This window comes from Mirounga angustirostris, unplaced genomic scaffold (genome assembly GCF_029215605.1).
Source record: "Mirounga angustirostris isolate CCGP_5_RB_7025 unplaced genomic scaffold, mMirAng1.0.hap1 SCAF_17, whole genome shotgun sequence".
Taxonomy (NCBI): Eukaryota; Metazoa; Chordata; class Mammalia; order Carnivora; family Phocidae; genus Mirounga; species Mirounga angustirostris.
The window spans coordinates 12,876,049-12,891,000 of record NW_026991725.1 but is presented as its reverse complement, the minus strand read 5'-3'; the positions used below and the strand labels follow the sequence as shown (position 1 = coordinate 12,891,000).

General features: G+C 34.2%; 1 protein-coding gene across 2 annotated transcripts in view; it reads left to right on the top strand.

Moving 5' to 3' along the window:
- Positions 1–14,952, top strand: part of MED13 (mediator complex subunit 13) — a 106,812-nt gene that overhangs the window by 49,263 nt on the left and 42,597 nt on the right. For both annotated transcript variants that reach the window (XM_045889301.3, XM_054510916.2), the window contains exons 9-11: positions 390–1,073; positions 11,857–12,070; positions 13,408–13,489. In XM_045889301.3, coding sequence (XP_045745257.1) covers positions 390–1,073; positions 11,857–12,070; positions 13,408–13,489 — 980 coding nt within the window. The remainder of the gene's footprint in view (positions 1–389; positions 1,074–11,856; positions 12,071–13,407; positions 13,490–14,952) is intronic.

Below are 14,952 nucleotides of genomic sequence, written 5' to 3'. Positions count from 1 at the left end.
CAGCCAAGCCATTGATTTATAACAATTATTCTGAAATATCAGGTACATTCATAAATGAATTTCAGATCTTTCTATACTTTTTTTATCTTAAAATAACTAGAATTTTATCTCTATTCAGATACTAAAATATTTAGGTTACGTAAGGTAAATCATCTTTGGTTATCTAATCACATAGCTATTAAATGAGAAGATAATTGGCTCTTACGAATCTTTCTGCAGTTCTTAGCTTCAGGTTGCTGAACAAAGTATTTTTTCCCTGTAAATTCAAATCATTTACTTGTAGATTTATATGTAAAAGAACAAATATATGACTGTCTAATAGTGTTAACTTGTGTACTTTGATGTAATAGCAATATGATAAAAGTTAAACCTTTCTTTTAACTTTTTAGGCACAAAAATCTCAAACCGAGAAATCCTGGGCAACAAGGACAGGCACCATCTTTAAGTCAGCAACAACAAGTACTTCCTAAGCACAAGACCAATGAAAAACAAGAAAAGAGTGAAAAACCACAGAAACGCCCCTTGACTCCTTTTCACCATCGTATATCTGTTAGTGATGATGTTGGCATGGATACAGATTCAGCTAGCCAAAGACTTGTGATTTCTGCTCCAGATAGTCAAGTGAGATTTTCAAACATCCGAACTAATGATGTAGCAAAGACTCCTCAGATGCATGGCACCGAAATGGCAAATTCACCTCAACCACCTCCACTTAGTCCTCACCCATGTGACGTGGTTGATGAGGGAGTGACTAAAACACCTTCAACTCCTCAAAGTCAACATTTTTATCAAATGCCAACACCAGATCCCTTGGTTCCTTCTAAACCAATGGAAGATAGGATAGACGGTTTATCCCAGTCTTTCCCAGCTCAATTCCAGGAAGCTGTAGAACCTACAATGTATGTTGGTACAGCAGTAAACTTGGAAGAAGATGAAGCTAATATAGCCTGGAAGTATTACAAGGTCCCAAAGAAAAAAGATGTAGAGTTTTTACCACCTCAGCTTCCAAGTGATAAATTCAAGGATGATCCAGTTGGACCTTTTGGACAGGAAAGTGTAACATCAGTTACAGAGTATGTATTTTTTTAATAGTCACTATTTATAATTTAAGGGTAGAAATGATGTAAGTTCTTGATACTAGGACTCCAGAATTGGTTTCAGGGTAGGATTTTATCATTATATTATTATTAATATATTATCATATATAATATATTATTATAAATAAAACATATATTTATAAATATAAATATTAGTTTTACATAACTTCTTTACTGTGTTTTTTCCTCAGGGAACCTCTTTATTTTGAAATACTAGTCACAAAAAAGTGGAGAAAATAATATCACTTGTCCATCAACCAACTTAAGGATTTTGCATATAATTAGAACTCCTGTGTACTGTTTTTCTTCCATTTTTCCTTTCTCTGTCCTAAATTTGGTGTTCTATACATGTTTTTATACGTGTAGCTCTAGTTAATTCATTTAATTGCTTTATAGTGTTTCTTTGTTATGAATAATACGTAATTTATCTACTTTCTTAAAGATGGACATGTTGGTTATTTTCAGTTTTTTCCCAGTTACATAGGATGTAGCAGTGAACTTTTTTGTACACATGTCCTTGTGTATTTGTATAAGATTTCTCTAGGGAATATGTTTAAAAACGGAATTGCTGGGCCTTGGGATATGTCCATATTCTGCATTAAGGGTCGTTGGCCAGGTTGGCTCTCCACCAGTACTGGTTTACACCCTCATCAACCAGCAGAGTATGAGAATGGTAGTTTCCTCAGTGTTTGGTATTATGAGACTTTTAATTTGGCTAATCTTCTGTATACAGAATGGCATCTTATTGTCTTAATACGTGTTTTCCAGATTCCTAGCAAGATTAAGCATCATTTAAAATGTTCATTGGACATTAAGATTTCCTCTTCTGTGAACTGTCTGTATATCATATTTTTTAGTCTATTTTTCTTTCCCTTTCCCCCCCCAGTTCTTTGCATGTTCTGGCTCTTAATCTTATATTAGTTACATGTGTTACAGGTATCTTCCTCCGTTCTATGGATTGCCTTTGTCCACTTTATGTGTGACATGCTTTGGGTGGGAAGATTTTTTGGGTCTCCCTTTACTATGTTATTCTGATTAAATTTATGTTCTGTCCCATAAGTCTTTTGCATTTTTATCTATAGATTTTTCTGAAAGGTGAAAATCAACGAACAAAACACCATTATATTCATTAAAACTGTCTGTCTTCTTACCAGTGCAAGACCAAGTAGTGTGCAAAGATTATATTTCTTCTCTATTAGTCTGCTGTCAGCAAAAATATTTAGGGTCTTCTCTTTAGTTTAGAATTTTAAAATTTCACAAGAATATGTGCAGGTGTAGTGATCTTTTGTTCATTCTTTGTATTGGGCATTTGCGGTGGGCTGGTTCAGTTTGAAGTCTTTTTTTGTCTTGCTACTGGGAAGTTCTCTTTTTGGATAATATCTGCTTTTTTCCTCCATTCTCTGTGGAACCTCTGTAATTCATATGTTGAATTTCTGTATTTTCTCTCATTTTCCATCTATTTTTTTCCTTTGTATTCTAAGGGGATTCCTCAATTTCTTCTAACCCTTTCTTGAAGTCTTAATATTTGTTGCTCATGTTTTCTTATTTCTAAACTTTTTAAAAAATATCATCCCCTTGTTTAATGTTCTATAATTTTTTTCTTTAGAATTACTTTATTTTCATCTTTTTACTGTGCTGCTTTTATCACTTTTTTATAATTATTTCTTCATACAATTTTTTTTTAAGAAAGAGGGAGAGAGAAAGAGGGGGAGGGGGAGAGGAAGAGAGAGAATCTTAAGCAGGTTCCATGCCCAGCACGGAACCCAAGCCCAGTGTGGGGTCGGGGGAGGGGGGCAGTGTGGAGCTCAATCTCACAATCCTGACATCATGACCTGAGCTGAAATCAAGAATCAGTCGCTTAACTGGCTCAGCCACCTATGTGCCCCTCTTCATACACATTTTAGAATGAAGGAATAGGGGAGCTGATTGGCGGTCCCTACTCATTCAGTAAATAATTTAGTATATACTGTGTATTAATTCCGTACACTGCTTTATGATAACCTTGGTGGGGATGATTTGGAGGGGAGGCCTGGTACCTAAATTCCAGAATGAAGAGGATGTTAGATAATTGGGTCTTTACCAGGTAGCTTATTCATTTTCTTAGAGAAGGAACTCTTCTTATTCCTCCATTTTCAGCTCTTATTTTTCAATTCTGTGTGAAGATACAGGTCCAAATTTCCTCTGATTTTTTTTGAGAGTTAGCTCTCCTGTTGTTTATGTAGGTTGCCTATAGCCCCCTCTTGCATATTCTAGGCCATGACCTTTCTCTGCTGTGTTTCATTGATTTTGAGCTTCCCTGAGACTAAGTAAAATGTCTGGCCCATTTGTAGCCTCTCCCATTTTCCTTACTGTTAGATTTATTCTTTTTTAATATTCTTTATTATTTTAGTAAACCTGTGTGCCTTATCTAGCTCTTTGAATCTTTAAAGTATTCTAGTATTTTTTTTTTAATTGAAATTAATCTGGATTTGAAATTTAGGGACTTTAGGATATCCTTATGATCATGGAAGAAAACTAGATTATTTAATAGTTAGGAGGTCTCTTGAAAGCAAATGATGCCTTGGAAACAAATCTCAAAAGATCTTAATGTTGTTTGTGCTGGATGTAATATAAAATTCCTCAACTCTTGTCTGAAACTACTGTTGGTCTTTCTGTTTCTGGACTTCGCTACATATATTCTATACACAGTAGAATGATCATTATAAGTTAAATGTTAGGTTACTCATTTCCTTTTAAAACCCTTGAGTAGTTTCCCTTTACATTTAGAATAAAATCCAAACTTTTTCCTCATCTGTAAGGTTCTACCCAGTTCCTGCCTAGCTAGTTCTTCACTCTTATTTACTCCTCTCCTATTTGCTTCCTGATTTCATGACATCAGCTTTCTTGCTATTCCTTCAGAAAGCCAACCTCATTCCTAATGACCTTTAGAATTGTATTACAGATGGGGAAACAGCTCACCCCTTCTTATTTAGCCCTGTTGAAAAGTTACCTTCTCAGGAAGTATTTCCTGACCATTTTATCTAAACTATGGCTTTTCTTCACTTCCTAAATCACCGCCTATCTTGTACACTGCTTTCATTTTTTCTTTATATATATCACCTGAAATTACATTATGTATTTGTTAATGATCTTTTCCCAATTAAAATGTAAGCTGTATGAGGGCAAGGACTGTGTCTTGTTTACTGCTGTGTTCCTCCAGCATACACACACACACACACGCACACACACACACACACACACACACCCACACCCCCCAGAACAATTTTAGGTCCACAGCAGACATTGAGCAGATGTTTGAATAAATGAAACAACAATATGGCCCTAGGGTTACTTTATGATTTAAAACTTGTTTTTTTCTAGATTATATTTGCTTATTTAATGTATATAAAATGTAGCATTATGAATATTTTTAGTTTTATAAACTTAAAGGGTGAGTTTTTATGGGCATATCATATTCATAAGATCCAAGAGTCCTAGCCATAACTTTAAATAAGTGTATTAGCTGCTTGTGTGCATGAACATCTGTAAGTGAAATGAAATGAAGGTCTCTTAGAAGTTAATACAGTTTAATTTAGAATCCATTCTGAAATTATTTGACATTTTTCTCACTGAATAAGAATGAGAAGGAAGAAGCATAATGTAGAAAGGTAGCATGCAGAGTAGAATGGTGCTGGGTCATGATTATGTAAATTAAGGAAATAACATGCTTCTGTCTGTTCCTGGTCACCATTTTTCCTGCTTCATAAAAAGAAAGGAAAAGACTGAATAAAAGGATTGTTTTTTTTAATTCTGTGTCTCATGTGAGTATTGTTTTGGTTTTATTAGTTACGAAAATGTGTATTGTGTCACAATTTATTTTTAGATGAATCCTTTTTATTATTATAGTAGATTAGACTATGAAAAATAACACAAAAAAAGTCAACCCTCAGCTTAGCTGCTTGAAATATGAACTAAAACATTTATGGAATATAGTTCTATACTTGATAGGTTACAAGTTTTTGGTTTTATTCTTTCCTTTTGTAGTTAACTGTTCTATGGCTGTAGTTTCTCAATTGGGGCAGCTTCTTTTTCCCCCACTTACCTTCAGGTGACATTAGGCAGTGTTAGAAACAGTTTAGATTGTCACAACATGGGGTGTGCTGCTATTTGGAGGGATGCTGCTAAGTATCCTACCATATATATATAGTACAATAAAGCCCCAAATAGTAATAGTGTTGAAGTGCTTTAATATCATGAATCATTTTTAACAGAAATTTGAGCTCTAGAATAAATTATTAAATTAGATAGGCCAAACCTGTTTACTGATTAGTTTTACTAGGGAGATTCCCCATTCCCCATACTATTTTATTATTCAGTAAAATACCTGGCATTGGCTTTAGTGTTTGCATTGTGCCAAAGCAGAAGTTTTGTTTTGTTTCATATGTTTAAAGGATCTTGTTTGGATAACTTAGTGATTCTGGTCCTGCTATTAATGTTACTTGAGATAGGATGTCATGAGGATCATCAGTCAGATGATACCCCTGCCATTAAAATAAATTCTATTAATTAATATTCTCTCAGTGGCATTTAACCTTAAATTTTTTATAGAAGCATTGTATAGCTTTAAAGATATGATCTTTTCTAGTCCGAGTAATCCATTCAGAAGCCTAGATTTTTTTATATAAATAAATTTCTGAATTCTTATTAGACATTGTAAATTTCTAATCTTTTTCCATACTCTTAAGTTTTGAAAGTGTATTTAAATATATGGCAGTTAATTAGGTGGCTGTTGTAACTCCTATATTCTTTTCACCCTTTTTATTTATTTATTTATTTTTAAAGATTTTATTTATTTGACAGAGAGAGATACAGCGAGAGAGGGAACACAAGCAGGGGGAGTGGGAGAGGGAGAAGCAGGCTTCCCGCATGAGCAGGGAGCCCGATGCGGGGCTCGATCCCAGGACCCTGGGATCATGACCTGAGCCGAAGGCAGATGCTTAACGACTGAGCCACCCAGGCGCCCCTCTTTTCACCCTTTTTAAATTCATGTTCCTCAAAGATATATTTTATCAGTTTGAATAAAACTGAAGTTTCTCTAATATGCAAGATGCTGTAAGGCACTGTCAGAGTATAAAATAAATTTAGTCCTGGCCCTAAATGAAATTGTAATCTAATGGAAAATAACATTAAATTCTCTGATAGAAGTATACATAAAATATATTAGGGATGGAGAACCAGAATAAAGAATAATTTAATTCCGTTCATGAAATCCAGAAGCTTTATGTAGTTTGGTATGGATAGATTATCTGGTGTTGCTTACTAGTTTGGTATGTCATGATAAGAAAGGAGACATGAAATGTGGGGTAGGGCTATATAATGGAATAGCAGAATATTGTTTATAAGCTTATGTATTAATGTATTATCCTTGAGATGATAGGGGCACTGTAGGAAGCTTTTTTTGAGGTAGATAAAATAACAGGGTTTTGGAAAAAAAGGATTTTAGAAATATTAACCAAGTAGCATTATTGAAAGATTGTTTAAACGAAGAGATATATATGTATGAAAGGACATCAGTTTGGACATCTTGAATAGCTCAGATATAAGGTAATTGAGGGCCCAAGGAAAATTAGAAAGAGATCATTAGGGATGTATGGATTTTGTGGATATAGAGTAGACTGAAGAACTTTACAGCCCATTGAATATTAAAGTAGGGGAGTAATAGAAGAGTTAGAGACCAGCATATTTAATTATGAGGGAAAGAGGAGGAGAAACAGATTTGAATGCTTCTTTTCTACTTTTTTACTTACTTTAGACTAGATCTTAAGCTTAATTTTATAATTTTTTTTAAAGTGAAAGAAACTGTTAACCCCTTGTTATCTTGAAGGAGAGGGATTGAGAAATTTATATGTCTCAGTTATGCCTTAGTGTACAATATGACTTCTAACTATGTGCTTGTAGTACATATATGTTGTAAATTTGTGAATTCATTTTAGGAGCCTGCTTAAAGATGCAGTCAGGCAGTTGTCAAGTGTCTAAAGCTTAGGAGAAAACTTACATTAACCCAGTTGGAGTAATACAGAGGCAAAGAGAGGCAAGAATGTATCAGTAGAAATTTAAAAAGAAACATTTTTTAAATAAAAATTTACTTTTACAGGTGTGTGTCTTTTTAGAAAGTGATGGAGAAATTTGGAGGTTTGTTTTATTTATGTTAAGTGAAAACTGTTTCCCTTTCGTATAAATTTTTCCATTGATTGCTGTTAAAGGGTGGCACTGTGCTTCCATAATAGGTGGAAAAACAAAAGAAAACAATACTCTTGGCTTTTCTAATTAATGTTAGGTGGTGTTGGCTGCCTGACTAGTACAGAGTAATAGGATTCATCATTTCTAGCACCTTCCCTATTCTTAGACTCTGTCAGTGTGCAGCAGTTGATGCCAGATTTTTTAGCAACTATTTTAAAGCAAAATTCCTTTTTTAATTTTTTAGAATTTGTTCAAGGAGAGAGAGAGAGGTTGGGGTGGCACATAGCATAGCCTACACACACGGTATACACATCTGTGGCTATCCTCTTTTTGCTTCTAGTTATTTTTAGTTTCTCTATTAGTTAATGGTAGCATCTATTTTAGAATAGTGGCTTTTAAGACCTTATAAGTTAAAGATAGCGAAGTTTCTGCAAAGAAACATTACAGTTTTTAATATCATTTTTCAAGTGTTTAGCACTTAGTTCTAGTAGTATTTGTGATTGCTTAAAATAGTCTTCTATTCTGATTCAGAGGGAAACATTTCTAAACCCTGAGAAAGGACGAACTATACTTGAGCATATTTGTATCATGTCTTGTTTGGTAGTAAGGCTACATACATCAGGATATTTTAACCATACCATTCATCAATAGAACTAGCTCCTATGTTGTATTAGTGATATACCCAATTTTTATTGTATATGTTAAATAGTTTATAGAATGTGTTATTTGCCCTCTAAAAGTTAGTTTCTAATTGTTTTGAATTGTTTCATAGAAGTCTATGATGAAATAAACCTTTGATTTACTGTATTCTAAATCTTTTTAAGTAAATCTTATTTGGTGTCTTACTACAATAAAGCTATACTTTTGACAGCAAGCTTGACTCCATTTAAGGATTGATTCTGAAGATTGGAGCTGGTATTAGAAAAGGTACCATTAAAGAAAATAGAGGATTTTTGATATTTATTGAATTCATTTATTCCTTGACATCTCCTCCTATAGCTTATCTCCTTTTATAATTGTCAGTCCTAAAATATTTTCATATCTTGTCTGGAAAAATTTTGATTGAATAAAGGCCTAAAAGCATGTGCTACTCTGAGCTATGTTAAATTCTCTACAACTGTATTTCAGGAGGGGCATCTGGGTGGCTCAGTCAGTTAAGTGTCCCGACTATTGATTTCGGCTCAGGTCATGATCTCTCGGGTGGTGAGATCAAACCCCTCGTCAGGCTCCATGCTCAATGGGGAGTCTGCTTGAGATTCTCTTCGTCTCCCTCTGCCCTTCCCCCTGCTTATGTGCGCAGACGTTCTCTCTCTCTCAAATAAATAAATCTTTAAAAAATATATATATATAATTATTTTTAGGATAGAATGTTACTGTTGTCATAGTAAAAGGAAAGGTACAATTAATAATATAAAAGTAATTTCAGTTTGCTTTGGGCTTTGCAAAGCTTCCTGTTCATGGCTGTACCTAATCCTCTTCTAGTTGGTCTGTATATTTAGCTTTATATCTGATTGAAACTATCTCTGTCGTTAACCATTTGGTCATATGTGAGAGTTTGTTTTAGAAAAGGAGAAGTGTTATTCCTGTTTTGCAAAAGTATGTGTATACTATATAATTGGATAGTGATGAAATAACTGAGTTTTTAATCTGGCATCTTTTAAAAATCACCATTTTTTCTATTCTTACCATTTTTAAATATAGAAGGATGTGTAATGTAAATTATATTTTAAAATTTGTTGTGACTTGATATTCTTGGTATTATTAACTACATTTAAATTCTTTGCATATCCCAATGTTTGTGAGAACCATTCAATAAAGTAACAAGTTGTCTTTAGGCACTGCATTTGGTTTACTCATTTTTATTCTTCATAGAGCCCTATGCAGTAGCATTGGTCCTTTTAATGTTACTGCACACTAATTTAACTACCTATATAAACAGTGTGGCAGTTTTCCTGCTTCTGCCAGAGGACAACTTAATATGAAAAACAGAGTTGTTTTATTCAGCCCTTCACAGAGTAGTAGTGTCTTTCAGGTTGGTGGTGGGGAGGGGTAGTGGGATCTTACACTTTTCCCCTATGAATAGTTATTTGAATACACGTACTTAAAATCTGTCTAGCCCTACCTTTGCTATAAATTACCTTAGCAAACCATTTTTTTCTGCATAATTTGCACATCAAAGAGAAGATACCCTTCATGTCTTATCTTGTTAATTTTTAAGTATTAAGTAAGAAAATCTATGTCAAAGTAGATGGAAAAACTGTTTTCAAAGTATTTATGTTAGAATCTAATAGTTCAAAAAAACAGTTATTTAGGGTCTAACATGGTAAGGTATAAAGCTACTCTTAAGAAATAAATGTTCATTTATAGAACAGAACTATTCTAACAATTGTGGGGTTTTTTAGAGACAGAGCATGAGCAGGGGTGCGGGCAGAGGGAGAGGGAGAAGTAGGCTCCCCACTGAACAGGGAGACCGACGCAGGATCATGGCCTGAGCTGAAGGCAGACACTTAACTGACTGAGCCACCCAGGCGCCCTATTTTAACAATTAATTGTAAAACATATCCCTGTTGACTAGATAGCACCATGTTCTCATGGAAGAACGTTTTTATAGACATGGGATTTTAGTTTTGGGGATAAATCTAGGGCATATTGGGAATAAAAATGGTACTTAACGATATTTGATAAGTTTAGAAAATATCAGTTATCTTTTTGATGGCCTCTGTTTCAACCTTCGTTTATAGAGTATAGAGTGCTTCTAGTGCTGGGCATTGGTGAATAGATTTAAAGATCTATCCCATTCACTCAAAGATTTTATGAGCTAGGAAATGCCTTCATCATTCCCAAATCTTAACGTCTCTTAGGATTTTTTGTCCTAAATTGTAGGACAGATAAGTGGTAGCAGTATCACTTTCTGATGAATAAAAGATGGCTTATTTTCAAAGTACAAGGTACTGTATTTTAGGATTATTAGTGCAACCACAACATCTCTATCCTATGTGACTTTTAGATTTGACGTATTCATTTAGGAAATACTTGTAACTTTAACGTGCGAGGTGCTGTTCTAGGCATTTGGGATAATTCAGTGAACAAAGACAAGATCCCCATCATTTAGGGGCTTACATTCTTTGAGAGTGACAGTCAACAATGAACATAAGCAAGTTATATAAGAATATTTAAAGATAAGTGCTGTGGGTGGAAAAATAGAGCGGGACAAGGGGGTTCAGTGTTGAGGCAGTTGGGCATTTTGTGATTTTAAATGAAGATTCATACATAAGGTGACATTTGAACAGAAACTTTTAGAAGTGAGGGAGATGGCCATGCTATTTCAAGAAAGAGTGCTCCAAACAAAGGGAACAGCCAGCAGTATATCTGGCCTATTTGAGGAACATCAAGAAAGTTCTTGGAAGCAGAGTGAGAGAGGAAGGAGTAGAGTAACAGAAGATGAAGTTGGAGAGGAAAAGAAAAGAAAGATATGGAAAGCTTTGGTAGGCTATTACAAGGACTTTAGTTTCTATTCAGAATTAAATAGTCCTTGCAGGATTTTGATCATGGTCTGACTAGAAGCCTAGCTGCTGCTTTCTGGCAGCATGGGAAACTCAGCTTTACAAACCACAGAGAACATGAATTTGGGAGTCAAAAAGTGTCTTATACAAAACAAAATCAAATCATTCAGTATTCACACTCACCAAGCAACCTGGTCTTCAGAGATAGAAAAGTCCTGATGCTTTCCAGGATTCTGGTGGAACAGATCAGCTTGTTGTGTCTTCTTTCTCTTAACCTTAGATTTCAACTTTCTCTGGTCTGTCAGTTTCTACTAGTTTGTCTTTCCAACTTCACTGTTGTTTCCTCTCTTATTCTGTTGTCCTTTGTCATTTTATTGGTTATTTTAGGAGAATACAAAAAAACGTATGTTTATTAGTCACCATGTGAAACCATAAGGCTGATAATATAAAAATAGATTTTTCCAAAGTGATCAAAAAAAGCCTCTAAGGTACTTGCACTGAAACTTGCCATTATAAAACCTCTTGTCAGAATTAATAATAGTTATAATGTTATTTTTGTGAAACAGATCAGGTCTTTAAAATTTTATAACTTTATCCACTAATGCGTGGGAAAAGGATAATCACTTTCATTGTATAAATGTATAAATTGTATAAAACTTGTCTCACCATATAGTTCACATTCTGAGAGTTCCTGTCCTGGAGCAGTCCAGTCCCTTTCAGTGAATGGATTTGGACAAGTTAATGCATTTGAGGATCTGGGAACAGAGTGGACTACCAAAAGACAGTGTATTTTGGTGGAAAGAACATATAGAGAGGAGGCTTAGATTTTAGCTTCATTTCTCTATTGCTAAATTTGAAGGTTTAATCATATAATCTTTCTATGCTTAGATTTCTTCATTTATAAAATGAAGGATTGCAGGTTAGATCATCTCTAAATAATCCTGAAAACTTCGTGATTCTTAAGTCATATTGGAATTTTTTTCTGCTTTTATGGAAAATAAATATAATTAATTTTCTAATTTTGTTTTTTTATGCAGGTTAATGGTGCAATGTAAGAAACCTTTAAAAGTTTCTGATGAATTAGTACAGCAATATCAAATTAAAAATCAGTATCTTTCAGCAATAGCATCTGATGCAGAGCAAGAATCTAAAATCGATCCATATGCATTTGTTGAAGGAGATGAGGAATTCCTTTTTCCTGATAAGAAAGACAGACAAAATAGTGAGAGAGAAGCTGTAAAAAAACATAAGGTGAGTAAAAGAAATCAAAGTACACCAAAGGGTGACTGATGATTTGTAACACTGCATATAGGTACCACACTTCTCATTGTTTTCTTTTAAAATAGAACAGATTAAAAAAAAAAATTTATCATTGTAACTTAGGAAAACTTTTTTTTTTTTTTTAAAGAGATAGAGCAAGAAGGACCAGGGTGGGGGGAGGGCAGAGACAGAATCTTTTTTTTTTTTTTTTTAAGATTTTATTTATCAGAGAGAGCAGGAGCAGGGAGGGGGAGGGGCAGAGGGAGAGGAAGAAGCAGACTCCCTGATGAGCAGGGAAACCTAATGGGGGGCTCGATCCCAGGACCCTGAGATCATGACCTGAGCTGAAGGCAGAGACGCTTAACCAACTGAGCCACACAGGCGCCCGGAAAGAGAATCTTAAGCAGGCTCCACGCCCAGCACAGAGCCCAACATGGGGCTCAAGCTCATGACCCTGATATCATGACCTGAGTCAAAATCAAGAGTTGGGATGCTTAACTGACTGAGCCACCCACGTGCCCCAGGAAAACTTTTTTTTTTTTTTTTTAATAGGTGAATCAGGCACATTATACAAAATTTAAGAGCTGTGTGGACTTTATAGCTGGTCTCTCATAAAGAAAAGATTTTTTTATTGTTTACATTTAGTTAGATAAACTATTTTGATACTGAGTTAAAATATGTTATAGGTGAATTGCCAGTTTTCAAAAATACAATAAAATACACAATGCTTAGTTTACAAAATATACGATATTTTTAAATGTGAGTTAAGAACTTATAGTGTCCCTTGAAGTAATATATTTAGCATAGGATATAGAAATATTTATTAAAATTTTAAAAATCAGAGGATCTATTAAGCACAAGGTAACTCTGTTAGATAAGAATTTTGCCTTAAATACAATATATGGAAATTTAAAAGCTATAAAATTGTGAAAAGAACCCAATAATAAGTTTAATACAGAGAATTCATTTCACAAAATTTTTAGCCTTACTCCGTGCCCGGTACTTGAAGTTTTGTCCTTTTGTAAATATGAAAACAGCAGTAGCTGGGAAGGCTATAGGTACTGTAGAAAGAACATGCACTTTGGAAATTGACAGATTTTTGTTGGAATCCCAGCTCCACTATTTATTTATCAGATATATTTCCTGGGTTATCTTTAACACTATTTTTTGTCTGTAAGTTGAGCATAGTACTTATTATATAGGTTAGTTGTGGGAATTAGTATGTCTGTAGAACACTGCAGTATGCTTGACACGTAGTTACTCAATAGTTGGAAGATTTTGTTATTTTAAATTACATATTTCAATCTAATATGTAATACTGTTTGCAGGTAGAAGATGGGCCATCTAGTGTAACAGTGTTATCACATGAGGAAGATGCTATGTCATTATTTAGTCCCTCTATCAAGCAAGGTAAAACTTCTATTTCCTAATAAAAATAATGGCATTGAAGGATTATTACTACAAGCTAATTTGATATTACTGGACTTACAGTGTTCCTTTTTGCATAATTCATATGTTTCATGGAGAGGTACCTATCTTAAAATGATAGATTTATTGTTTATTTTGTACTGGGAGAAGCAGTTGAGGTGATAGAAATTCTGTTTTCAATTGTTGGAACTTTACTTTCTCACAAATAAAAATAGTTCTTATCTATAAAATGAGATTTAAAAAGATCATCACTTAAGGTCCCTCTCAGATCTGAAAACTTATAAATTAGGCTTAACTATAATTTTGTTGTCCTTTTCTCTCTCACTCAAATTAGAAGAACGGTTGCTGAAATTATTAATTTAACAAATATTTATCAAGTAGGTATTATATGTAGGCACAGTTCTTGCCACTGAGGCCAAGGCTCCACTTTGAAAGTAAAGTATCTGACTAGTGCTTGTTGTGCTTGGAATAGACGGACACAACACATTATTTCTTTAACAAAATCTATTTAACTTTTGATGAAGGCAAAGGAAGTTGTCCTTCTGTAGGTGTTTGTTTAGGGACAAAGTTTTGTTTTAATATTTGGGATAGAGAGGGTCAGGCTCTGTGCAACCAAAAACAAGAATAAGGAAGAAATGGTCTTTAATGAAGCAAAATCAGTTGATAATTCTGAGTAGCTTGGTAAGTTAACAGTTTGGGTTCTTTGGGCTGTTTACCTACCCTAGGATGTAGAGAATGTATAATCGCTATTTTGTGCTTTCTCAAAATACAGACCACGTACCACATTCTGGAGCATCTTTTGAGGTGGAGCTTGGAGATCTTGGTTTTTACTAAGTGCCCTAGATGATTTTTTTTACACCAAATTTCAGAATTAGTGCTCCAGTGAATTTTTAGAACGGACATACAGAGGCACTTGGAAAGTGGCTTTTCTCTTTCTGAAAATGAGGACTATTTCAAGTCACTTGATATTCCAAGGATGCTTTAGAAGGTTATATACCAAACTGCAAATTTGGTTTTTTTGTGTGGGAATGTAAGAGGAGTTTAACTTCCATTGGTGTTTTTATTTATTTTTTTTTTTAAGTAATCATGTATTTTTTCCACTATAATTGGTGAGGGGGGGAGAAAAAGGAAAGTAAAATTCTAGAACTAAAATGAATCTTAACCAAAAGGTAATATTTATTGAGTACTTAAGTACCTAGCACTGGACAAAGTGCTTTAGCTACGTCCTTTCATGTTTAATTCTTGCCATTACTAAGGTACAGAGAGGTTAAGTAACTTGCTCAGGGTCATTCTATTAGTGTTAGAGTTGGGAATTCAGATTACTAATAGTCCATCTGACTCAAGAGCCAGAGCACCTAGTCCTCATACAATGCTTGTTTTACATTTCAGGAAGATAGAAAAATAAAAATGTGTGTGTGTGTGTGTGTCTACTGTTGTCCTAAGAA